This window comes from Alosa sapidissima, chromosome 13 (genome assembly GCF_018492685.1).
Source record: "Alosa sapidissima isolate fAloSap1 chromosome 13, fAloSap1.pri, whole genome shotgun sequence".
NCBI lineage: Eukaryota > Metazoa > Chordata > Actinopteri > Clupeiformes > Clupeidae > Alosa > Alosa sapidissima.
In genome coordinates, this window is record NC_055969.1 from 29,897,737 (window position 1) to 29,924,261 (window position 26,525).

Sequence of the window (26,525 nt, forward strand, 5' to 3'; positions counted from 1 at the left end):
AGCCGGCAAATGGTGGTCTCTGGAGATTAATACATGATATCATTATCAATGCTGGAGCCTTCACTCCTTGTTACGCCTGCAGGTGCAGCGTTGGGGAAAATCTGCAGGCAGCGATTTCATTTAGATGATGAAGTGTGTGTGTGAGAGAGAGAGAGAGAGCGAGAGGTGTGAGGGGAAGAGCTCTCTTTTTTGAATAGAGAGCAAATGTCAAAATATGAACATATTCAAAGCAGCAGTCCAACCAGTCGTGTACTCTTTATTAAAATATATGCAATGAAAAACACCAGGCCTATAGTATTGTTCCTTAAACATTTTGCTTCTAGTCACCCTGGAGATAGTGAAAAGACCATTTTGGTGTGGTAATATGGCGGCTTGTGCTAACAATAGGTGTGCAGTGTACTGTATGAGCTAACGGTGAAAATGGAACTCACCCTGAAGCCTCTCTCCCCTCTCTCCTTCCTCCGAGCTGCAACACTGGCAGCCGAGAAAGAGAAGGATGAGCCCTCAGAATATACCGTCTTTTGTCACGAGATATTAGCCCCACGGACGCCTTTCAGTCGGGGCACGCTCCGCTAAAGCTTTCAATCACGTCGACCGCCAGCGTGCCGCATTGGCTCAGCTATCCCGCCCGCCATCTCTCCATTGGATAAGAGTCACGCTTCGGCGGACAAATGATTGTTATTGTGTAAATTAAAACAGTGAGCCCTCCTCCGCTCCCTCCATCCCCCCACCTCCTTGTCTGGATAAGAATGACGAGGAATGACACGAGGCAGAGCAAAACGGAGACTGTGAATACCGATCAGAAGATTACCACCCAGGTATTCTCCGAGACGACAATGCTCGGGGACTTATCTCGGCAATAGAGATCCTATTTGCTTTCTTCTCCCCTTCGGAACTCTTTTCTCTGCGCGCCTATGAAAAACTATCTTTTTTAGATACGCTCCCGTTTATGTTGCCGAGGTATTACACTTCCCATTCTTGCTCTGCCTCGGGGCACTGTCTTGAGTTGTGTGAACATGCAAGCCCCAAAGCAGCGTAGAATCATTTCCATTATTGACTCAGATGTTGCTATTACGCTGTGGACGCTTTGGCACAGAGTGCTTTGTCGGCCCAATAGATGTCCGTCTGGGCGAATGTAGCATGAAACTTCCTGGATTTGTCTGGGGCCCTCGGCTTGGCCGACTGGGAGGCTGATTGGTCACAGACACGGGTGGGCCCTGGCCAATCCCAGTGATTGACCAAACCGTCGGAGGATACGACAGGGCCAGACATAAAAAATCCAGATGCGGTGAAAAAATCCCCCGCCATTCTCGAGCTGCGAAACTGGGAATGCACTCTCCTCTTCCCCCCCTTTGTGGGAATGTTGGAATGAAAGTGATAGCAGATTAAGTAGAACAGGCGAGAAGAACTGGCACAATGGTGAACGGGGGCGGTGGTAGGAAAAAAAACAGCTCAGCTTCAGTGGGCGGCATTGGTCTCACTTATGCTTTGTCACTCCCCTGAATTGGCAAGCGTGATTGACTGCGGCAGCGTCGGTGCGCGTCGCGGCAAACGCCATATCCGTCTTCTTTATGGGAGGCTGCAGCGGCGGAGAGGGCAGCGGGCAGCCGTCCGCACGGACAGAGACGGAATGGATGGGGACGCCAGGCGCTGGCCCATTCCAGAGGTTGTCTCAGGGGATTGATTTACTGTGGACTTAATGACCTCCCCCCCCCCTTTTTTTGTTCTCTCTCGTTCCATTAAAAACATATTCTTCTCCGACTCGATAATAGACCGTGACAAACTTCACATGGCTGTCTGTGTGTGTATTTGTGTCCGTGTGTGTGTGTGTGTGTGTATGTGTGTGTGGGTGTGTACATGTGTGGTTTTGTGGGTATATGTGGGTTTGTTTGTGTGTGTGTGCTTGTGTATAAAGGTGTGCATTTGTCTGAGAGTGAGTGCAGGTATGACAGTGGAGTGCAGGGCTTTGCCTTGTGGCAAGAAAACCGAGAGCAAAAATATTTTCCCTCAGCCTTCCATTTCATCCTAATGTTCCTGTGATGTCCTCCCGTATTGATTAGCGGAGGTGGAGGGGCATTTCATAAACCTGACACATCGTGCTAGCGCTGCTTCAAACATTGATCCCTTCCATGATAGAATGCCTACACGTAACTGCCCTTTGTCATGCCCCATGCGCAGGAGAAAAATAATGGAAGACGAGGAGAAGCTGTGGATTGGAGAGAAAATAGAAACGCCTCGAAAAAAGTATTTTGTTTTCCCCCTTCTTAGTGCAGCGCAGGGTGACACGATGCCAAAGCTTTAAAGTCCGAAAAAAAAGTGGGGGCAAGAAAATAATTCAAGACTGCGATGGCATCCATCATTCCGTTTGCAGGGGCTTTCAGGGTACGGGCGTGTGACAGCAAGAAATTCCATTTAACTAGAAAAATATGACAATCATTTACAAGACACGTGTCGGGCAATTGTTTTTTGACTGCATACCCACACAGCTGCAGGAGGGCGGGCTTAGTTGCGTTATGAGCTAGTCTGCCCACCTCCCCACACGTTTACTCTCGTGTGTCGCATTCAATCTGGGAAAATGGGTTCTTGCTCATGAGGTGGCGTGCGAGAGGCTAATATATTATTATGGAGGGAATAAGCCCCCGACTCTGAGCGTAAAATGAAGTGAAAGTTTTGTGCTAGCGTCACAGTTGACACAGATGCTAAGTTGACACAGATGCTAATCGTCACCTGCAACAATCTCCAGATGAATTTCAACCTCATATTGTGCTCTTCATATTTCTATTCATGAATGGCACAATAACAGCAAGTGGCAACTCATTGAGCCAGTATTTGCTCCACTGTTAAATGTTACTTCCCTAGAAGCATTCATTGTCCTTACCACCTTCCATACTTCCATACTTCCATCTTTGTGCACGCTGTCTATAGCAGGCTGGCATCACAGGCTCAGTCTTTTTATGTGTGCACAAGTATATACACTCTTAAAACGAATGTGTTGTCCCTATCTGGACAGAGATGTGTTAAAAAACAATGCAAGGTGTGTTGTTTTTAACACAAGTTGTGTTATTTTCAACACATATTGTGTAACAAATATAACACAAACTGTGTTGTCCCTATCTGGACACAGATATGTGTTAAAAACAAGGCAAGTTGTGTTGTTTTCAACATATTCGTTTTAAAAGTGTAGTGTATTGTTGGGAGGAACATCTTGTACTTTATTTTTTTTTTCTGAAACCGAGCCTGATGAACTCCTTTCATCGGTGCTGCTGTAATCATGGTGGTTGCAAAAAAGCTAATCTACCAAATCATGTAAACAGAAACCTTAAAAAAAAACCTTTGCTGTTTTGTTATGTGAAACAAGGAGAGGAAATCATGTTTTGAGCAGTTTTATACCTGCGATGACATCGTCTTTTGAAGAAGTCCATTCGGTTGAAAACTTTTTTTCCGGTGTCTTCAAAGATTCGCTCGGCTTCTCTTAAGCCCAGACGAGAGCTGCAGGTGGTCTATGATCTGTTCCCCTTTCTCCAACTCCCAGCACATCAAACCCAAGTGGGCTGCAACTTTCAATCTAATGAGCCTTGAAGATGTATTGTATTTTTTTTTAAATCTTACTCTTTTTGGGATGAGGTGGGTGTATCTTTGAAGTCACATCTTACCTTGTTGCTCTGGGGGTTTCTTCTTAGCTAGACAACCTGAGCATGAATGAACAGTGCAAATTAGATGATGGTTGAGATGAGTAGGTACCAGAAAATTGAATTACCCATCTCATGTGCACTACCAGGGTCCTATGCGCTTGCTCATAGTTTCCTTACTGTTGGATTTTTCATCAACACAATGGAGCACATAACAGCCATCCTTTGTGTTCTCCTCTCCTACAGTCTCCGGTTCTTGTTCATTACATAAGAGAACATGGGTGGAAGTCTGTCTTTAATGAGGTACAGCAAGGGACAGGGAACATTGCTGTCAGTTTAACTGGAAAGAAAGCCGTACTGTTGACTTTGGAAAGGAAATCCCTTTATTTGATGTCTGATTAAGGCCTGAAGTTGCACTCAGTACGAGTACGCAGGAGAGAGGGAGGAAGAGAGAGAGAACAGAAGAGGGAAAAAGAGAGGGGGGAGAAAGATAGAGGGAGGTGAAGGGAACTCCTTATTATTCAGTCTGTTAGAGACTGAGGCATGCTGTGCTGCCACTCAGAGAGCCAGCGGGCATGGAAAAGGGTCATCGGCCAGAAGCGCTAATGACAGCATCTGGTCACGACCTCGGTGACCTTGGCTTTTGGCCCGTTTTGGCAGCCAAGCAGGAACACCCTTCCACTCACTAGGCCTTAATGCTGTTGCGACTGCAGTTCTCGCCACTACCCCCCCCCCCCCCCCCCATCTTTTTCCCCTCTCTCCTCTCACCCTTCCTAAGCCGGCAAACCATGCTGAAGCCATTAGGCAGAGGCCTCCCGTTGATTAGCTGTATTTTGGCTTAGCGGCTGCTAATGAGCCGACACCCGTGCGTCGGAGTGGGGAAGGAGGTAGAACGAGGGGGGTGGGGTGGGGGGGGGTGGTCTGATGGAATTAAAGGAGAAAATGAGAGAGAAGGATTTTTATTCCTTCTGTTCTCCACAGGGTTTCAGACGTGGTGGTGCAGCCTGTAAAAATGGGCCGTTGCAGATTTAGTGCCGACTGGCGGTTTTTAAGGAATGGTAGGCTGGAGATTAGGCAATTGTCTGTTGCGTAGGTGATGTTTGTGTGTATTTTGTTTTTTGTGATAGATTGTGTGTATCTATGTGCCTCTGAGTGTGTGTGTGTGTGTGTGCAAATGCATGTTTGAGTGTTCGTGTGTGTCTGACCACATGGTCTGTGCCCCTCTCTAGCAAATAAACCCAGAGAAGAGCTTGTGTTGATGGGTCAGGTTGACCTCAGCACACAACACTGACACAGGAAGCTCATAGGCTCTTACGGGCAGGCCCCCCCCCCCCCCCTTATGGGCAGGCCGGAGAGATATGGGGGGGGGGGGGGGGGGGGGGCTCTCTGGACGTAATTTGTGGCTAATGGAGCCTTAAACTGCAACAGTGGAATGTGCTTCCAGGTACTTAAGCTACATGGAGCACACGAAACCTCTAAAAGTCTCATTTGAATCAGAGATTTTATTTTGTCTGTAATCGAAGAGATCGCCTTCCAGCGAGAGTGCTTTTCGTTCTCGTTCCAGATCAAGAGCCATGTAATGGCCCTTTCACAAACTCTAACTGTTTCCACCCACTACAGAACTATATACCTTATAAACTAATCTTACATAAATGCCATGAGGTTGTTATGTGATATATAAAGACCATAGCGTTTTATTTTCTGTAGATTTAATTGGAGAAGCAACCGTGTGTTTTACATGACTTTCAAGCTGACCAACATGGCTTTTATATCTTCCCTTGAAGAAATATTAATTTGACATCTAAAAAAGGAGAGTCAAACCCAAAGTTTGAAAAAAGCATGCCAAGACCAGGGAGAGAGCTCCCAGCAAATGGCCCAACAGTCTGGTCACCCAGAGTGGAGCGCAATCATCTAAGCCAGCAGAAGAGAGAGCGAGAGAGTCACTTTAGCTCAATGGCGGCAGAGTTTAAACCGTTTAAATCTGCTGTGAGGTGCAAATCCTTCCCCTCACAATCCATCCTCTGTGTGCAGAGAGCAAGAGAGTGTGTTTCTTTTCCAGGCCTACTGTATAGACAGCTCTGATTATTGAGGGATGCTCAAAGTGTTCTCCGGCCGTCGGGCAGTTGAGAGTGGTTCCGTTATGTCCCTGTGCGCCGGATGCTCTCACTTTTTTCTACCTCTGCAGAGCCATTCCTATCGGTGACAGGTGTGAGAGATTATTTGTTCATGCTGTGGTTCACAAAGTTTAAAAGCGTGTGTATGTGTGTGTGTGTGTGTGTGTGTGTGTGTCTGTGTGTGTGTGTGTGTTTGATCAGCCTTTCTCTCTGTGTTTTCCAGTGGTGAGTCATAGTCCTGGGGAAGGTTTATTTAATTGCATGTACACACTGTGTGCTAGTATGAGTGAGAATCGATTCCCTGCTTCCATGGCTGTATATGTGTCCTAGTCATAAGTCATTTATTTGAGTAAAACTGTTTGAATGAGTATGAATGCTTGTTTTTGTGTGTGTGTATGTCAGAGAGAACTGTCCTCATATGTTCCCCTGACCTGATTCAAGCACACTCACTCACATGCAGCAGCAGCAGCAGCACCATATCATCAGGGGAACGGCCTCTCCCCCTCCCCCTCCCCCACCCCCACCCCACCCGAACACATGAAAGCCCCAGCACCATCAGCACCAGCGCTAGCATCAGCGCTAGCTGAAGCTGCTTTGGCCTCACGCGCCAACATGAGATCAAATAGGACAGCCTCTTCATAAAACATCATAGGCAGTGCAAGCACGCAAGCACAGCCACACACCCCCCCCCCCCCCCCCCACCCCCACATACACATCCATACACACACACACACACACACACACACAGGACACCCCCCAGTCCAAAGCCCTCCAAGTGAGCTTTACTCACTTGTGTTACTTTGTCTAACGGCAGGCAGCGTGGAACACCATGCAGGCCTGTCACGCTCGCCAAGCAGCTCCGTCTGTGTCTGTGACAGCCACGGCATCTGAGTCATCTGGCTGACGGGCGACTTCCAAACCCGAAACATTTTGTTTTCCCGCTGTAAATGTGCATTAGTCAGGAGACGACCTTGCCAGATATTCAGTGGGGTATGCAAAAGCAGTTTCAAGCTGTTATCCGCTTCCCTTCCTCTCGTGCTTGCCTTTCATGATTCCTGAACAAGGCTTCCCCATAAAATGCCTCAGAAAGCCTCGGTGGCAAGATGGCAGATTTTAGTATAACGGGTGTAGTTGTGGCAAACCTGTTCTCACTTCATGGGCCGTACATACAGTATGTGTGGTTGGTGTGCTTTGCTTCACAGTGGATTATCTTGGCTCAGCTGGGCTATGTTTGAGTTTAGCTTTCATTAGGATTACGTCCAGGAAGCCCTCATCAGAGACGAGACGAGCTCGCTCTGCCACGTTTCTGGCCGGACAGTCGGCCAAACCGTAGTGAGACGTTTATCCGATCCCTGTCAACACACAGTTTTAAACGATGCTCATTCGTCATGGCCAGAGCACCCAAATGAATCCCCTACTACAGATTTTCCAGGCTGCAGCCCACAGGAACAGGGCATCTGGAAACGTTGCAGGCGGGCGGGAGTGCAGACAGATGTGCCTCGGTACAGCTGATCCGATGGCGCTTGGCCAGGACAGATGTTAAATGACCCGCAGAACCTCTGGAGAGTTTGGTTTTTAATGCCAACGAATCTCTCGCAGGCAAACCGTCATCAGGCCTCGTTTAAGATTCAAAGACGTTCTTCCGGCTCCCACATATTTTCCCTTGAGTGAACAAACACTCGCAATGAGAATTAATGTGCTGTCATTGTTATAGCCCCCCACGCCTCACCCTTCATCCTTCTGCCTACGTTCTTTTCCTTACAGTGTTTTTCCTCTTGAATGGGTCCTTTCATGGCGGCAGAATTGTATTGAGCAGTTTGTATTGATGGCAAGGTTTTCATCACCATAGTTTTGCTAACTGAGTTTGGGTCCCACAAAACATACGACTGACTGGCATTTGTAGAGTCCGGTCAATGCAGAACAGCTGGCAGGAGAGAGAGATGAAAGACTTTTTTTTTTTTGGTCGATCTTCGTTGTTATTTTGTGGGTCTCATTGCATTGCTCCAACCGACCATCTGTTTGTTTGTTTGTTTGTTTATGTGCTTGGTTGTAATGGGGAGAGGAGCTCGAGCTCGCTTTGTTTGCAGACATGCTGTTGGTTTTGATATGTACAGTGTGTGCTTACAATGGTGCATAATGACGGCATGCCTCTCTGAGCTGTCCATCAACATCAGCATCAGACTCAGACCCATTCTCCCGGTGCAGGCTCTGGTCTTGTTACCCCCAATGACATGCTGCAACCCCCCCCCCCCCTCCCTCAAACACCACCACCACTTACCCCTGCCTCTCCACGGCTCTCGTTTGGTCAGCATCATGCTCGCTGCACATGCACATAAACATACACACACACACACACGCAACCACAGCTGCCATGAACTGTAAAAGAACAACAATCAATTAAGCAAAGAAAAAGAAAACTTTGCAAAGACACAAAAAAGCTGAAGACACAAATAATTCTCTTTTTTCCTGTCTGTGATCTCTCCTCATCACTCTTCTTCTTTCTCCTGGTCTTTTCTCCTTCTTATCTTCTCATCCCATTGGTCATGATCCTCTTGTGTTTCTTCTTATGATTTCCCCCGTCCCCACAAACCCCCACCCCCACCCCCACCTGCACTCTCCCTTCTCGTTCTCCTCCTCTCTGTGTCCTCCCCCCTTCCCTCCCCACCTCTCCTCCTCCTCCTCCTCCTCCTCCTGCCCTCCTCCCTTCCCTGGGATGACTAACGTTATAGAGGCCACCACAGCACCAGGCCCCCCGGTCCCAAGCCCTGTGCCCCCCACTTCTTTGACTTACTCCTCTCCTCCCCCACCAGTTGTCCCGAGCTCAGGCGCCCTCCCCTCCGCTCCCCGTGACGTGGTCCCTGTCCTAGTGTCCAGCCGCTCTGTGCGCCTCAGCTGGCGCCCCCCAATGGAGGCCCGCGGAAACGTCCATACCTATGGCGTCTACTATTCGCAGGAGGGGATCAACAGGTATGTGTCTCTCTGTGTGTGTGTGTGTGTGTGTGTGTGTGTGTGTGTGTGTGTGTGTGTGTGTGTGTGTGTGTGTGTGTGTGTGTGTGTGTGTGTGAGTGAGTGAGTGAGTGAGTGAGTGAGTGAGTGAGTGAGTGAGTGAGTGAGTGAGTGAGTGAGTGAGTGAGTGAGTGAGTGAGTGAGTGAGTGTGTAAGTGAGTGAGTGAGTGAGTGTGTGAGTGAGTGAGTGAGTGAGTGAGTGAGTGAGTGAGTGAGTGTGTGTGTGAGTGAGTGAGTGTGTGAGTGAGTGAGTGAGTGAGTGAGTGAGAGGAGCAATGTGGGGAAGGGGGAGAATGTGGAAAGCGTATGTGTATGTATGTATTCCCAAGAGTACAGGAGATGTGTAACAGGTATGTGTGTGTGTGCCTGAGAGAGAGAGAGAGAGAGAAAGAGAGAGCGATTGATTTGCAGTGTGGGTTGTGGAAGGTATGTGTGGGGTGGTGGGAGTGGTAGGGGAGATGGAATCGGCTGGTTCAATGAAGGTTGAAGCCTACTGTATGTGGGGGGCCTCCAGGTTCTGTGCCACGATTCACTGCCCCCCCACTCCCATTACCCCACTGATACACGAGTGAGATCCTGCTGTGCACGTCCAAATAGAAAATGGCTTCAGTGGCGATTTGAATGGAGCCGAGTGGAGAGAAACGAGCGGCCCAATGAAGCATCAGCTCTCCCAGCTCAAATCTGAAGCATGCAAGAATCCCACTGAGCACAGAGAATATGTGACGAGCCCGAACAGCTCCTCAAACAAACAGCACTTGAGAAGAACACATCAAAACAAGTAAAAAAAAGCCCCATTAAGGACCTAGAAGCTATTTCAAGCAAAAATGACAACTTAAAAGGACCCTGATAATGGAGTCGGCCCTTCAGAAATGACAGAATGGATGAGAGGAAATGTAAGTGGCTGCTCCAACTTTGTTTGGAAAAGCTAAGTGGTGAGTTAACAGCAAAGGAAGCCCCTCACTAGAGAAAAGGAGAGAGAACAAAATGGAAATCCTAAATGAGCAACCTTGTATGACGGCTATTCTGCATTCTGTCTTTTTTTTTTTTTTTAGAAAAATAACAAGCATTGTGCTGTGTTCTCCGGACACAAGCTCATAGACTTGGCAGTATCAGTCTGGTCAGCACAAGTCCATTCATGTCAGATGTTGGCTTTATGACCTTCTTTATCCCAACAATTCCTCTGCAACACTTGTGCCCCCTCCAATATCTCCGGATTATGGCCGTGTTTATTTATCTTCCGTCCGGATTACGGAGATTGGTGATTTCGACCGTATATATCCCCACCATGCACTGTTCGAGAGTCTGACCGTGGGCCTTGGTTCTGGGTTCTTTCGCAGGGAGAGGTCCATCAACGTGACGGAGCCTGAGACGCTGCAGCTGACTGTGAGCAGCCTGAAGCCGGAGGAGACCTACACCTTCAGGGTGGTGGCCTACAACGAGCTCGGCCCCGGTGAGAGCTCCGAGTCCATCCGCCTCACCACCAAACAAGAGCGTAAGTTCAGCCCGGTGCACTCAAACCAGTTTGTGACTTTCAACAAAGAATGGGGGTAGAGGAGCGCTTCTTGGACTCTAAAGTTTGGTTAAGTCAGAGGTGGCTCTTTGGATGGGAAACTAAATGCCAAGAATCAAGAAACTCCAAGGCACTCTCTCCAACTGGCTTAACTCCCAGAAGAAGGCATGTAGCCGAAATGTGTTGGAGTTTTTTGGAAGGTTAACTTGACCAAGCCATGATAATAAAGGCTTTTTAACTTTTTCAATAGAGAGTGCCTTGGAGTTTCTTGATTCTTGGCAGTTTGTGACTTTGTTTAAGTTCAGCCCAGTGCCATGAATGGGGAAGTAGCATAGCATTATTAGTCTTATTTCGTGTTTGTCTGTCACTGTGTTTTGTCTGGTGTTTTCTGTCTCACACTAGACCTATGTATGTTACCCCTCCCCTTTTTACAGACATCTTCTCACTAAAAAATGGTAGGACAAGTGAAATCAGCATATCACAGGTGTATTTCTGTATTAAAAATAAAGTTGTCCTCCGAAAGGGCATCACCCATAGACTGAACCTTTACTTCTGATTTAGACTACTCCAACAAGAATATAAATACACTGCAACAGTGCCATGATCTCATTTTTGAATTACACACCATCTGAGGTGTTACTACTAATGCAGCGCCAAACCATATGCAATGGTGACTTTCCCCAATACAACAATTGTAGTTTTAATAATGGAAGATGGTCAAGAAACAGAGATAGTAGGCAGTTATACTCTTGTGTTTGGTACTTCATGGCACTAACCACAGCGTTTAGAGGCCATTTGGAGATGACAGTTAGCTTTTACTTATGACATAACATGTCATATTCAAGTCCTCTCAAGTGGACATTTCATCTAGTCTCTGCCATCCTGATCAAGATGGCTTTGGCAAGTACATTAACGAAGTGCTCTGTAGTCCTGTCGTGTCCTTGTCATGTTTGCCGTCTTCTGTAGCAGAGTCAGGTTGCCATGAAATGCAAGAGACTGCTGTTTACTCTCCCGGATCCATAAATCTGTGAGGACAGATCACTGAAGATTTCACTTTCGCTGTACGGACACAGGCCCATAAGCCAGAGGGATTTGTGGCGGCGTCGTATATCTTTCATCACTCCTCTCTCGTTTCTCCCCATCTCTTTTCTCCTCCTCCCTATTATGTTTGGCTCTTTCATTTGTTCCCTTTCTGCCTCTTACTCTCTCTCTCTCTCTCTCTCTCTCTCTCTCTCTCTCTCTCTCTCTCTCTCTCTCTCTCTCTCCCTCCCTCTCTCTCTCTCCCTCTCTCTCTCTCTCTCTCTCTCTCTCTCTCTTCCTCTCTCTCTCTCTCTCCCTCTCTCTCCCTCTCTCTCTCTCTCTCTCTCTCTCTCTCTCTCTATCCTACTCTATTATTACTTTTTACATCCTTTGATTCTTTTTTCCCCTTTCACCCGGTCGATCTTTTCTTCTTCCCTCTCTCCCTCGCCCGTCCTTTTTAACAGCGTGTCCAGCAGTATTACCGCCCCCTTTTAAGCTGCCATCTGATTAAATCACTCCTAATCATTTTTGCGGCCAGTGACCGAGGCTCACTCCCCTGTGGGGAGATTGGATTTTGGCACTGGTGCTCGGCGGGAAGATGGAACGTTCCGGATTTTAGCGGCTCAGCCCTTTTAATATGGCCCCGCGGCTTTATTTTTACTGAGCAGTCTGACCTTTGCTTCCGTCGGCCATGTTTGGCCTCCCTCTGCTAAGAGGATGGAAGCCAATCAAGGGGAGGAAGGACTCCACACAGACAGCACACCGCACCTGGGAGGCATTAGAATGTTAGATTTCCAAGTTTAGAGGTTTATCAATGAGAGATGAAATGGCTGTGTAAAGCAGTAGTTGGCTTCAGTTAGCTTCAAATAGACATAGGCACATACATGTAAAAACACTACACCAACAGGGAGGCCCAGAGAATCAAACCAGCCCTGATAAGCTCTCCTGAAATCTTGTTAAACTATGACTATACTGTACTGTGCCTTCATGGGGTTGTACTTTGTCAATCTGTACGTTATTGCATCTTTTATCTCTTTTTGCTTTGTCCTTTTTCACATACCGGTATATATTGTCAAACACTCTCTCTCTCTCTCTCTCTCTCTCTCTCTCTCTCTCTCTCTCTCTCTCTCTCTCTCTCTCTCTCTCTCTCTCTGTGTGTGTGTGTGTGATGAGTAGTGCAAGTTCCTGGTCCAGTGCAGAACCTGCGTGCCCAGGCTACATCCCCCTCCTCCATCGAGGCATTCTGGGACCCCCCAGCTTACACCAATGGACCCATCCAGGGCTACAGGCTGCTCTGGACAGAGAACTCTTCTGGAAAGGAGCAGGTACTTGTCTAAGGCTATTACAGCCTTTAGGTTAGGCTAATATTGGCTAATATTAATATTAGGCTTCAGTTATTTAGGGCACTCTACCATTCAGAGTGAGGGCAAACTTGTGTTTATTGTTGATTGATGCTGTTGAAGGTCATTTCAAACTAGCTGTTTGTGAAATTGAGCCACGATAGCAGTTTTGCTGGAAGCAAGCCTTAGAACACGCTTAGAATCAAATGAGTGCTCACTGCATAGCAAGCAGTAGGGTGCTCCAGTGTCTCCATCTGTGTATTCATTTCTCTAAACTCCAAAGACATCATGTTCATGAATATCCTCCTTTTGTGCAGACGAACCCAGCAAGAGAGGCCACACTGCTAAAAGCTGAGCTTCATAGCGGGAGTGAAATTATATCAAGACTTTCTGAAAAATATGTTAAGCATTGACTTTCAACAGATGAACACTTTGCACTTTTATTGCGCATCAAGATGAAACAGAATCTCTGGTGTGTGTTTGGGAAAGAAAAAAACATAGAACACTTCCTTTTTTAAGACAAGAAAGCTACCGGTCCAAAACGGGAAGTGCTCCAGTATTTTAAAAAAGCTACAGAGATTGACTGGCTAATGAAATTTGGCAGTCTTTTAAAGTTGGTTCAGTTTGAAGTTGTGATTTCTGCTTAGACTTGTTTCCTTGGGACTTAAAGGCCCTACTCGGCTCCATTCTCTCTGCTTCAGTTACTGCTGACACCTACGGTTCAGGGCACTTCACTTTAGAGCAACAGCCTCAGCCTTAAACGGCCTCCAATATGAGTAGAGAAAAAGAGTTTCCATTTTTAAGTAGTCCTTGAGAACATGAGATGAGATGAAGTGAAGAGTGTCAAAGGGAGTATATTCTATTTGGAGACACCATTCGTAATACCAAGCAGACGCTGTGTGATTTTTTTTTTTAAGTATATTTTTTGGGGCTTTTTGCCTTTATTTGTATAGGACAGTGAAGAGTGAGACAGGAAGTAAGTGGGAGAGAGTGATGGAGTGGGATTGGGAAATGACCGCAGGTCGGATTCGAACCTGGGTCCCCGTGGGCACTCGGACCCGTACATGGCATGAGCGCTGTAGCCTGTTGTGCCACAGCACCCCCTCCCACTGTGTGATTTTTACCCAATTTTAGCCCCCAATCAGTCAAATCCAACAAACCTTTGATATTGAGCCAGATTTCTGTGTGATTTGTTGTGTAGTTTGAGCAGGTTCATGGTGCCAGAATAGAAAATGTGACAATAAGCATTCCTGATTGGATTTGCCAAAAATGTTATCAACTGTCTAGCAGCGTGAGTTGTCAAATGCATTGTGTGAGCACAGCAATTTTGTCCAATTGAAATGTGTAGTGTGAGTTGCCACGTCACATTCAGCTGAAGAAAAGCATGGTGTCTGCCCAACTTAAGATCCTCACCATGGTAGCACAGACATGTAATGATTTCTTGAGCCTAGTTAAAGCCCCCCAACATTTTCAACTTAATAAAACAGTTTAGAAATCATTGTGATGGTTAATAGTGTGATCTGCACTAGCGTTCCGGCAGTGTCTGAATCAGGAAGTCCAGTGAGAAGTGAGAACGAGCGAGAAACACAAAATGCTTAAAATTCTCTGGACATACACACGCCTCCCTCAAGCACCGGTTAGCCATGCTGTCTAGCTATAGGATGGCATCATTTTTTAGATGTTCATCATGGCAGAGCCAGCGAAAAGACCAAAAAGACGGTTGTGAAATATGCACCCCAAAGCTGTAGGGGGAGCTCTGTAGAGAAAAATGTGACAACAAAAGTGAGAGAATGGCCCATTCATGGCTTAAAAGAGCAATTTATTTTGATGTAGCAAGTTGTACTCAATGGCTATGCTACATGCTATTCAGTTGTAAATGCATATTCCGATCTTACTCAAAACTGCACTGAGGAAGTTCCCTTTAAGGTGTTCAGTGATGTAGCTAAACTTAACTCGGCAGAATTATTTACCTATATCTCTAATTCACAACATTCATGTTGTCCTGAAGAGATAGTGATATGCGTCATGTAACCCTTCATTGAGACATTCCATCCATTAAAAAGTGAGCTAAGCCTGACTGCTTTATGTCCCCCCACTCTCTCATGGGGCCAGAGGCCAGGGCAACTCTCCTCAGCTGAGCATCTGAATGAATGAATGTTACACATGATCATAGTCCTCTCCACGAGCGCCAGAGGACTGTCTGTGCTGCCAAAGCCTCTCACGATTACGTTGTAATTAGCTAATTGTCTTCCCTTTGAATGTGATAAATACTGTACTGTGCAAACAAAACACACTGTGAACTGCAGGTGAGAGCTGGAGTCCTGTCACCTAGTTTAATTTACCAGCAGCAGAGAGGGGTTTAATAAAAGTACTTGAAATGTATTTTGATTAGCGACAGATGGTTAATGAAAATAGATCATGGCTCTTTTCTGTTCCTCCGGTACGTACTCATATTGGTTCTTTTATGCTCTCATTTAGAGTATTGATGTGATCGCGCAAACCTACAAGATGGAGGGTCTGAAGAAGTTCACGGAGTACTCTCTGCATGTTCTGGCCCTTAACCGCTTCGGGCCAGGTGTCAACTCGGATGACGTAGCCGTCACCACCCTTTCTGATGGTAAGAGGCTTCTGATGCTGTGTCTACTGGTCTTGCCCATAATGCATTGCATGCTCTGTGGACCTGAATTCATTTATCAAGACAAGGCTGGCTGAGTAGAAGATCCCCCCCTAAAAAAAAACAGATCAAATAGAGGATCGTATTTAATGAGGGGAAAATATTTACATAATGAATACATTTAATCAAGAATTAATGACAATTTATTCGTTATTAATAAATGTCTCATTACCTTCACCACACTTGAGCTGTTATTGGGGTAGGGGGATGGGGGGAGCTTAGCATCACTCCATAATCAATTTCTGACAGTGTCACTCAGCTCTGACAGGGGCCATGATATGTCAGAAACAGCCCCCACCTCCCTGCATCCTACCCACTATGGGGCCGGTGGCAGCCAACCGGAATTCGATTAAGTGAACCCCCCTCCATCAAAAAAAAGCTGCCTGGTGCCCCGACTGACTGCCTGCTCAGTAGAAAGCCTGGTACCTTCCGTCACACTTCCGCCCCCGCAGTGGGAGTCCTGGAAGTCTGGAAGGCCGCGCGGGAAAGTGATCCGTCCAAACAGAATTCCGTTTATCTCTGCTCCAGCTCCTCTTTAATCCACTCCACTCCACCTCCCCTTTGGGAATCCCCCAGTTTGTTTTGGGCAAGCGCTCACTCCAGACGCTACAACTGTGTTTGTTTATATGTGTGTGTGTGTGTGTGTGTGTGTGTGTGTGTGTGTGTGTGTGTGTGTGTGTGTGTATCTGTGTGTGGGTGTGTTTGTTTTGAGTTTGCTGTTCAAGTGGGGCTCATCTGCGTTGCCCGTGTTTTCAGTTGACTGCATCCTCAGTCCTCGGTCCAGGCTTCCACCTGTCAGATAAGCTCAGTCTTCTCTTTATCCAGAATCGGGGAACATGAGAACAGGCCATCGAACATAGCAGATGATCACAGGACACTTTGGCATGCACTTTGGAAACAGAATCCCACACCAGCCCCCCCATCCCCCTGCCAACCCTCCAGCACCACTGGCTTTGAATGTGTTCCTCGCCTCTTGATTTCCAATCGGCCATCTTGATTAGCTGCAGCAGGGGCGGCTATTGATTTAGATTGTTAACCTGGGGATTATGTTTGTGGTAATTCTCCGGGATTCAGTTGCCTAGCCCGTATCAGCGCTCTCCAGTTTGTGCGGCAACGCCGGCCCATTGATGTCTGGCTGTTGACTCAGATGTGTCAGGAGGGCGCATACACACACACACACACACACACACACACACACACACACACACACACACACAAATACAAACACACGCATACACACACATACAAACAAACGCATACACACACACACACTCACACATACACACGGTAGAGCAAATCGCTCTCCTGCTCATGTCAAACATGCTTCAAAGCCACGACAAGTCAAACAACGCGGGCCTCACCAAAGTGAAGGAGGAGACGCTGTGATCTCAGGCTTCTCCGACTGTCTCAGGGACAAGAAGGATTGCATGATGTAGAGTGAGAGATAGAGAGAGAGTGGGAGAGGCAGTGAATCTGACAAAATGAAAGACACTCTGGGAAACGGGGGTAAGAGAAAAAGTGAGAGAAGGGAGTCCATGTTGCCCAAACCATGCAGAATCTTTCTGGCATGTTCCTTTCTCTTCTGCATTTACCCACAGGGATTACTGATGAGCTGTAGTGTGTGTGTGTGTGTGTGTGTGTGTGTGTGTGTGTGTGTCTGTTTGTGTTTGTGTGTGAGAGAGAGAGAGAAGGAAGAAGAGATGACATAGGGAGAACCACTGAGGAGGGAAGAGAGAGGGAGGACATGATGGAGAGATGAGAGGGAGGGAGGGAGAAAGGGAGGTGAGGGAAGGCGAGGCTCTGCCCATCTGCATTCTGTGCACATCCTCTCCAGCCATTGAAATCTCTGGCACCTCGGCTCACCTCACCGTCACAAGCTGCTGCTTCTCCCTCCACTACAGACTCGCCCACTCAGCCCATGCACTCCCCTCAGAGCAGCAGGCAACCCAACAACCATCGCTCACTCTATCTCTCTCTCTCTCTCTCTCTCTCCAACTATCTCTCTCCCTCTCCTTCTTTCTTTCTCTCTCCAACCATCTTTCTCCCTCTCCCTTTCTTCTCTCTCTCTCTCATATCCCCCCCCTCTCTCTCTCCAACCATCTCTCCCCCCTCTCTCTCTCTCTCTCTCTCCAACCCCCCTCTCTCTCTTCTCTCTCTCTCTTCTCTCTCTCTCCATCCATCTCTGTCTTTTTGTTTCTCTGTCTTTTTTTTCAATCCATCTCTCCCATTTTCTCTCTCTATCTCTCTCTCTCTCTCAGTCTGACTCTCTGCATCCCTCTCTCACACCCTCTTTCTCTTCCTCAAATAATCGTTTAGATTCTTTCACTTTTATTGCCCCCTTGCAAATTCTCACCTTTCCTCTCTCATTTCTCACTCTTATGTGTAACGGTTAATTGTTTGCCTATTTCCTCCTCTCTCATGCATAGTCTCATCCCTCTCTTTTCATCTCTTTGTCTCTTGCTCTCTTTCACCCCATCCCTCTGTCCTCTCCTCTCCCCAACTGAAGTGCAAGGTGCCAAGGCGATCTCGGGGGGCGAGTGCTACTAGTGGCCCCGGGACTCTCTTATTCGCCAGACTGTCTCTTCGCATTATCCTCAGCGCACACTTAGAGGCCATGGGAATTTATAGTCTGTCAGCTCCCATTAGCCGTGGCCCTCTGAATGTTTCAAATGAGCCACAAGACCTGCCTTTTCCATTTCCCTGCTTAATTAAGACTGCTTGTGCTCGCTAATGAAATTGTGTGCCGGCACTTCTCTTTCTCTTGCTCTTGCTCTTGCTCTCTCTCTCTCTCTCTCTCTTTCTCTCCTTCTCTTGCTCTTTCACGCTCTCATTCTCCTTCTTTAACGAGCGGTCCTTTCTGAGGTAATTAATGACCTTTAACCCGCAACACACCGCCAGCCAGTTGTCCTATTGATCTAAGAGGGTGAGCACAGAGGCCTTGTGTACCAAACCCACCAAAGACCAATCAACCGCTCGGCCGCCATTTTGCTGGGCCTATCACGGCCTGCCATACGTTGAGATACCAGAGGCATGCATATTCACGAGGACATTATGCCTGTGACAAATTACTCCCTGCACCTCCACAGTGCTCTCTCTGTGGAGTCTCTTAAGCATTTCACGGCGATCATGGAGGAAACAATGGAATCATAGTAATAGTGTTTGCTTGTTAGGATCACTCAATTAATGGCTGTTAGTACTTGTAGGGCCAGTTTCCAGGACTTGGATTAAGATTAGTCCTGGACTGAAAGAGAATATAAAAGGAGATTTCCATTGAAAAAAGCTTTTAGTCTAGGACTAGGCTGAACTCCTGTACATAGCCTGGAAATACCCATTGACGACCATTTCCAATGTCCCTAAGACCCGGGTACGCAATTACAATCGCTAATCATAGACATATATTTTCTTTGGAACAGAGTAAACAAATGCATTTAAAACCTTTGTTTACAAGATTGCTGCACTTCTGAAACAATTTGGTTAGAGTTTGATGCACCAATTTAAGTTTAATTTAACTGCTAGTTCCTAACTGCTGGAAGTCGTAGATCAATTAACCCTTTCCAGACTCAATCTCAAATCTCAAAAGAGTCTGGTGTCAATGAGGCTATCATGTACAGGAAACTGCCTCACAATGTTTGAAGAGAGTTTAGCAAAGCACCGTTCTTTCAAAACAATCTAGAGTCTGCAAACTAAGCATTTTCATCCAAAGGGCTTCCTCTCTTAGAAGTCTTTGTTATGATTATTCTGTTATGGTCAAAAACCTCTCATTCTCTCAGGGGATGTGTCATGTAAAAGTCCTGATTCATTGAAAAGCTGTTTTAGACCACTGCTCAAACCCATGGGTATTCCATCTAAAATATATATGTGAAAATTGTATTATGTAATAGTAATATAGTTATGAAGATGCCAAAGGAGAATGGAGAGTGTTTATTGATAAGGGGTTATCTTCAGTAAGGTCATTGGTTTATTGATTATCAATGCTGACCTCAGGAAAGAGTTAATCATTAATGTTTCCTTGTACCTTTCTACGGGCAACAGTCTTTGTTATTCCCTAAGACCCCATGTAATTCAATCTGCTGAAATGAACTGACCATTTACTGTAAGTTATTGAATATGTTGCTGTAGTTAAAAACAGCAGAACTAATGCCTTCTTATTTTTCTCATTTATCTTCACAGTACCGAGCGCTGCCCCTCAGAACATCTCCCTTGAAGTTGTGTACTCCAGGGTAAGTAAAATAAAGGAAGGCTGTGTGTGTGTGTGTGTGTGTGTGTGTGGTGAACAGGTGAATATTCTTGAGAGTAACTCGAGTTGTGGGAGTGTGGTAATTAGTATTCATGTACTAACACAACTTTCATGGCATCTCATATTAGCTGACAGACAGTGAAAATTAGCACATACTGTAAGCATTCTAATTTATTGGAAGTATAGAAACATCTCCACGCTTGCCCTCATCTCTCTTCTTATCACCATGGCAATAGTTACTTTTCCTTGCATCATTAAGCAATGCAATTTCAGTGTAATTTCATCTTTTATCCGTTCATTCTGCATACATACAGTATGTCCGTTTAATTATTGTCGAAGACTAGAGACTAGTCTTCCTAGTGCACTAGTGTGGAGGCACTGGTGACTCTGCTGGAGTTCTGTGCTGTGCTGCACTCTGCTTCTTTGGCTTCTGACTGAAGTAATGTGCCACCCCTGCCATCACCGCCACAGCACTTTGGCAGTCTGAATTCATTCGGGAGGTGATGCATGTCTCCAATAATGATAACCTTCCAAACGTCTGACATTTAAAGAGGAAGTCGCCATCAAACTCAGCGATGCTTGAAAGGAAAGGGGCAGAGTGTCCGGTCAGTTCTTCTGAAGTCTGTGAACATCAAGAGAAGAGGCAGATTTCTTATTTTCTCTCCATCGTCTCTGTCTTAACATAAATCTCATTCACTTTGATTATTCAGGGAATGAGTATCGGACTTTTGTCCATATAGTGTATTTATTAGTGCTAGTATTTATTTAGTTAGTGAATATAGCGTATTTTGTGCATATAGTTCATCAGTGACTACTTCTTGGGAACTATGATTTTGGTGATTTAAGGACATACGGTCCACCACATGAACCCCAAAAGCAGGTACCATTTGACCAGGATCTTAGGTGTTTTGAAGACACATGTGACCTTGTTGAGCCTTCCCTGGGCCTTGGGCCCTGACAGTCATGGGACAACAACACAGAGAACAGATGGCGTTGCCACAATGACAATGACGGCACTTTGGCAGGCTGCATTCAGAATCATTCACACAGAGTCATTCAGAGACACTATAGGTGGCTCCCTGGAAAGCATTACCATTCACCGGTGTGTCAATTCCTCTAAAACAGTGTTATCAAGTATAACTATCATTACCAAAAATTGGCAGTGTCACTGAGGTATATCTGACACTTTATCCTCATTAAAAAGCACTGGTTTGACTTTGACAGGTTGTGATAAAAGTAAATTAAATGTATGCCTAAATAGCGGTAGCTACAACCTTTAGTCCCTAGACAGCATCATCATCATGTGAAGATATGTTGGACTGTCATGTGTGTTACATGCCGGTCAAATGTATAGCTTAGATTAGCGATATACTTTCTGGTTAGGTTGTGTTTTATACTTCATTGAAAACCAAAAAATTGCATTTGGGATCAGCACTTAGTAGATGATAAATCACAATGCAAAGGTCACTGGCTTTTATCCACAGAGCCCTGTTAGTGTGGCACCTTTCTGCATAACGGCATATGCCGAGAGGTGGATTACACAGGATTACACTTAAATTCATTTCAGCTCATTCTAATCTATTCCCTCCAGAACTGTCCATCCTTCTCCAGCCAGTGGCAGACGGGAAATTGAACACATTTTCTGTCATTTCTGGTTGGGGTTAATAATCGAGAGACTTACAGTAGGGGCACGTGTTGCCTTTCTGGATATATAAACATGCATGTGTGTCTACACACGTCCATTTTTTTCATCTGTGTAGGATCTCCTCTGAGACTTTTATCTGCTTTATGGGCTACTGTTTGGCATGCCAAAATGGAGGAGATTATTATATTCACTGTCGATATTAAATCTATAGAGATGAAAGTGGACTGCATGCATGTGTGATTGTCACTCAAAGTTAAAGGGGGCATCAACTGCTGACACCACAGAAACCAAATAAATAAACACGTCTCAGCGCCCCTTGCCCTTTTTACTCTCAATGAGATCCATTTGGTTAGAACAGTTTACCTAACAGCGTGCAGGCAGTTAGCCACAGCTGTGGACCAAACCATGTTCTCATTCTTTATTCCCCGCCTGTGACATTTGCCTCCTTCACCTGCTGGGCTCTGGCAGGGATACAGCTGTGTCAGAGTGAGAGTGTCAGGGGAACAGAGACCGCACTGGTCCTGAGGGTACCTGACTAGTCAACCTTCCCTCAAGAGAAAAGTCGATAGTATGTCCGCTTCACTTAAGTAATCCAACTCTCTTGATATACTTTTATGCTTCTGCACCAAAGAGTGACTACTCATGCAATCAGTCTGATGTTGATAGCTTTATTCGTTCAATACTTTCTAAACTGTGACTTTTCTACGCTACACTAAAATTTCCCATTATCTTTCTGCTATGATAAGTCCAAAGTGATTGCACATTTTGAATGTTCTTAAATGTGAAAATCATTCTGCACAATCCTCACAAATATCTAAAGTTTGCTTATTGATTTTCTTCTGTAATTTAAAAGAGAGTTGGGGGGAAAAAAACAGCAACTAAGCAGCAGCATTTCCATTCCATTATTAGTATCACATTTAATATTTCTCACACACCATTAAGGCCCCCCACTCCAGCTGTCTCCCATGAGTAATACATGTTCTGTGTGTGTCATCAGATGTCTTCTCCATAATGATCTATAAGGTTAAGTGCACAGACTCTGGTTTGTCAGCAAATATATAAATAGATGGAATTTAATCTGTCAAGACAAGGCATCATCCATTAACTCCAGTTCATTCAGTGGCTGTGCTGTGTAAGCTGCGGGGATGGGAGTAGACGAGGCAATGGAAGCTGTCTGGGACATGGGGTGTCTGGGACGAGTGGCGAAGGGTGGCAGAAGTGGAGCACAGCGCTGATTGAGTGCTCCACTACGCTGACACTCTTGCGTAAGGCTGACACTGACAGGCACCCACCCACAGAGTGGGCTACATTTATTCGTTGCTCTTTCTCTTTCACACTCTCTGTCCCTCTCTCTTGCGCACTCTTTCTCTCCACCCCATTTTCCATACAAGCTTTTATTCTCACTCAATTACATATGAACTCTCAATCTCCCTCTTGACTTTGTCCTTGTACCTCAGATGTTTTTGCTCTGGCTCTTGAACATAGTCTGTTTCCAACCCCACATTCTGTTCATAAACATTCCCATTGGCCTTATGGCTTTTTGTGTGTTTGCACATCCAGGACTTCACTAATTCATGATGCTGTGTTCCATCTCATTGGCGCATCTTTCGCGGTCTCCGTAATGGTCTGTCTGTGCATCTCCTCACTTCTCCTCTTGCTCTTTCTTCCTGTCCTTATTCTCTCTCTCCCTGTCATCCCCTCATTTCTCCCTGCGGGGTGCGGGTGATTTCGCTCACCCCGAGAGGTCTGCCTGATGAGTGGCATGCTGGGTAAACACTGGTGCCCGGTGTGTGTGTGTGTGTGGTGTGTGTGCGTGTGTGCATGTGGCAGCGATAGCAACAGAAGCAGCCTCAGGCTCCTGCTGCGAGGCTGTCTGCAGAGATTGCACGGGCGCTGCAGGGGGGTTGGGGTGGGGGCAGGTCAACTCTCATTCTAACCCAGAACTGAGGCCCTGTTTGAGCTTTGACGATGAAGATACTGGCCTTAAATGACACTGAGCACAGAGGAATGTATTTTTATGTATTTTTTTAGTGTCACATTATAGTCGTTATATAGTCATAGGCTGTAATGGGAGTTCTTATAGATCTGTTTTTGAGGTAAAGTCTGTGTACTGTAATCGAGGACATATTTGGTTCTACTGTCTGCAAACCCATCTAATAATCAAATTGTTTATATATTGACATTATAATAACTCATTAATCTAAACAGTACATATGTGCATTTTGTTATTGATCCATTAAGCATTGCTATCACCTCAGTGGTCTCTAAAAAGCTAATTCTCAAGTCTCAAGCTGTCACTTGGCTACCTACAGATAAAATGGTTGCGAGACAAGTTAGATTGGTTAGGCTCAACATAGCATCATAGCAACATAGCATCATAGCAACATAGATGTTGATCGCTTATATTTCTTTTTTGTCATAAAAATGAGATTATTCATAGGCCCTTTAAAAAGAGGCATTCAAGTGAATTGATTTGAGCTTTGTAAGTCATGATAAGTCAATGCACATTCTGGAGCAGAAAAACATATTCATTCCTCACTGGAAAATTAAACTGTCGGAATGTGCATCTTTTTCTCTGGAGATAGCTGTTATTAATGGGTGAAATCAGACGGATCGCCTTCTATAAAGGAATGAAATATCTGTGTGACTGACGATACGCTTAATCTTTTGCGACATAAACGGTCAAAGTCATAATCCTGCAACAAATATCCTCAATCCAAGTAACGACTTCTTGCATAAAAGTGAATTAACTGAGTCACTGGTCAGTTTTTTTGTGTTTACCACCATATCTCCTTATTCCCCTCTACCGCCTGATTCGCGTTCACATTCACTTCGATGTCATGAAGTGAGATGCACTTACAGAGCAACAGGGTGTTTATTCCCCACTGTGCTTTCCAATCGAACAGAAGCTGAGCTGTGATCTAAGGCGCTAGGAGGTGGCACAGTCAGATGGATCGTGGCCCAATTTGCTTGAATTTATGTAGCGTTTTTATACACACAACAAAGACACCGCGAAAGCTAAAGAGGAGTATCGACTGTGTGTACTCCTCACACCCAGAGCGCTGTGAAGCAGAAAAGCTGAAAGGGAAAGTTCAGTGAGAGGAGGATGAAAGATGAGAATCAAAATGAGTAAAGTGAAACTAGGCATACTTGTCCAAACAAGTGTGTAGGAAGGGATGCTGAAAATGACCTGACAAAAGAGTGGAAGGTCAAGTGGCGGGCGGGAGTGAAGCTGCAAGTCTGTAGTCTTCAAAAAGACGACAACGTTTTTCCTGAGGCCTGCTTTGGCATTCAGTTCCACCTGTATGTGGAACAGATCAGCTTGGAGAAGGTTAAATGAGAACATCAGTTCCCAGTAGCTTCTAGAGCCACAGAGATTTTTCTGGATTTTGGTGGAGTTAGTCCGAATCTCTGAGTGCACATGTCTTAGAGATAGAGCTCTTAGTCTGTATGAGCATTTAGTGTTTGTGTGGTTTTTTTTTTGTTTACATGTTTTACTGTTCTCATGCATAGCCACACAGGATATGGATGGTCTCTCCATTATGTATTGGCAAAACTGGTTGCCTGTGGAGTGTTTATTGACTGAATGTCTCTCATGGGCTTCAGTTCCATTCCGGCTAAATAGTCCTTTTTGGCAACTCAAAGAGACGAAGCAGTGAGTAAGAGAAAGAGGAGGATAGAGAAAAAGAATGAGAGAGAAAGAGAGAGCTGCGTTTCACTCTGTCCTGTGGGCTTATTGGACAGACTTCTGCGACACAGCGGGCGGGGGTGCTAGACAAAGAAATAAATCTCCCCAAAAAGTATACGCTGGCTAACAACTTTTTTTTGCGGACCGGGTCTGCAGAGGACGGCGTAATTGTTTGTTGTCATGGACGCCGGCGTACTAGCCGGGCCGTCTGCACACACGCAGCCCACGAAAGTGACAGGCCGTCTGCTGGGAGAGCTCGAGCAATTGGCAGTCAGCGGCGCAGTCGGCCGCGGCCCACTGCCAACAGCGAGGAGGGGCATTAGCCAGTGGCCCTGTGTGGGCGGAATCCATAAGTACCCACATTCTTTTGTGATGTCATTTTGTTTTTCTCTCTTTCACTCTCGCTATCTCGATCTCTCGCTTTTTTCCCCTTAGAGTGCCTGTGTGCCTGCTCCCAATCTCTCTCTTCTCTCTCTCTCTCTCTCTCTCTCTCTCTCTCTCTCTCTCTCTCTTTCTTTCTGAGCTTTCTAATGCTCTTTTGTCCTCCGTCGTGCCCTGTTCTCTCTGTCTCTCTGTCTGCGGTCCTAAATTTGACGGATGGGTGTGTGGTCGCGGTTTTGGGGGTGTGGGGGGGGTTAGGGGGTGTGCGGTTAGCGCAGTGGAGAGAATTAATCCTAAAACAAGATTAGGCTCTAAGGCCGGTGTAATCACTTTTCCACCATAATCTCTTTATTTGTGTGTGTGGTTTTGTTTATGTGGTGGGTTGCGTGTGGGATTTTGTTTCTCTCTCACCGAGGTGTGAGAAGTGGCAGACTGGTGTGTTAAGTGCAGGCCAGTTAAGGTCTGCTGAGGTCTGAAGCCACAGTTGGTGGTCGAGGCAGCGAGCAAGGCTCACACTTAGAGTGGAGCTGAAAGCAGAAGCTGAATTTAAATCAGGAACAATTAAAGAAACGTCCTCTCAAATCGGCCTGGACATCATGGATCAGCAGTCTGTTTCCTGCCATACTGAGTGGCCCGCAGTGGTTGATGGGGGAATAGAGGCTCTGTAGGCTCTGTTGCTCTCTCTCTCTCTCTCTCTCCCTTTTTTTTCTCTCTCTCTCTCTCTCTCTCTCTCCCTTTTCTCTCTCTCTCTCTCCATCTCCCCCTCTATACTGGCATGAGTGCTTAGTCCACTCTGCCACAGAGCTTGTTAGAGGAATAGCTATATGGAAGCTAGCAAGTCGTAAATGACAGTGCACAGACAGACATGAGCATGCATGCAGGAGCACACACACACACACACACACATACACACACACACACACACACACACACACACACACTATTATGCCCACCATAGACTGCACTCAGAGACATGTGCCAGTATGGAATTGTGGTTACATTGTTCCAAGCAGATTTGCCCTGTTCTATGAGGTATAATTAGTTTGACAGCGAGCCCAGGGGACACCGAGGCCTGTTCAGCCAATCACATCCACACCTCGGTTCCAGGCTCCGCTACGCTATCCCATCTGCAGCAACAGGCCACACACACACACACACACACACACACACACACACACACACACACACACACACACACACACACATACATACACACATATCCATCAGCAACGTCCTGTAGTCTCACTGCACCAATCAAACACTCTCGCCCACCAACTCTCT

The 26,525-nt window shown here is 46.1% G+C and overlaps 1 protein-coding gene across 2 annotated transcripts in view; it reads left to right on the forward strand.

Moving 5' to 3' along the window:
• The window catches only part of dcc (DCC netrin 1 receptor), a 268,772-nt gene that overhangs the window by 184,719 nt on the left and 57,528 nt on the right, over nucleotides 1–26,525 (forward strand). For both annotated transcript variants that reach the window (XM_042058972.1, XM_042058973.1), the window contains 5 exons: nucleotides 8,554–8,710; nucleotides 10,087–10,241; nucleotides 12,456–12,604; nucleotides 15,098–15,236; nucleotides 19,464–19,513. In XM_042058972.1, coding sequence (XP_041914906.1) covers nucleotides 8,554–8,710; nucleotides 10,087–10,241; nucleotides 12,456–12,604; nucleotides 15,098–15,236; nucleotides 19,464–19,513 — 650 coding nt within the window. The remainder of the gene's footprint in view (nucleotides 1–8,553; nucleotides 8,711–10,086; nucleotides 10,242–12,455; nucleotides 12,605–15,097; nucleotides 15,237–19,463; nucleotides 19,514–26,525) is intronic.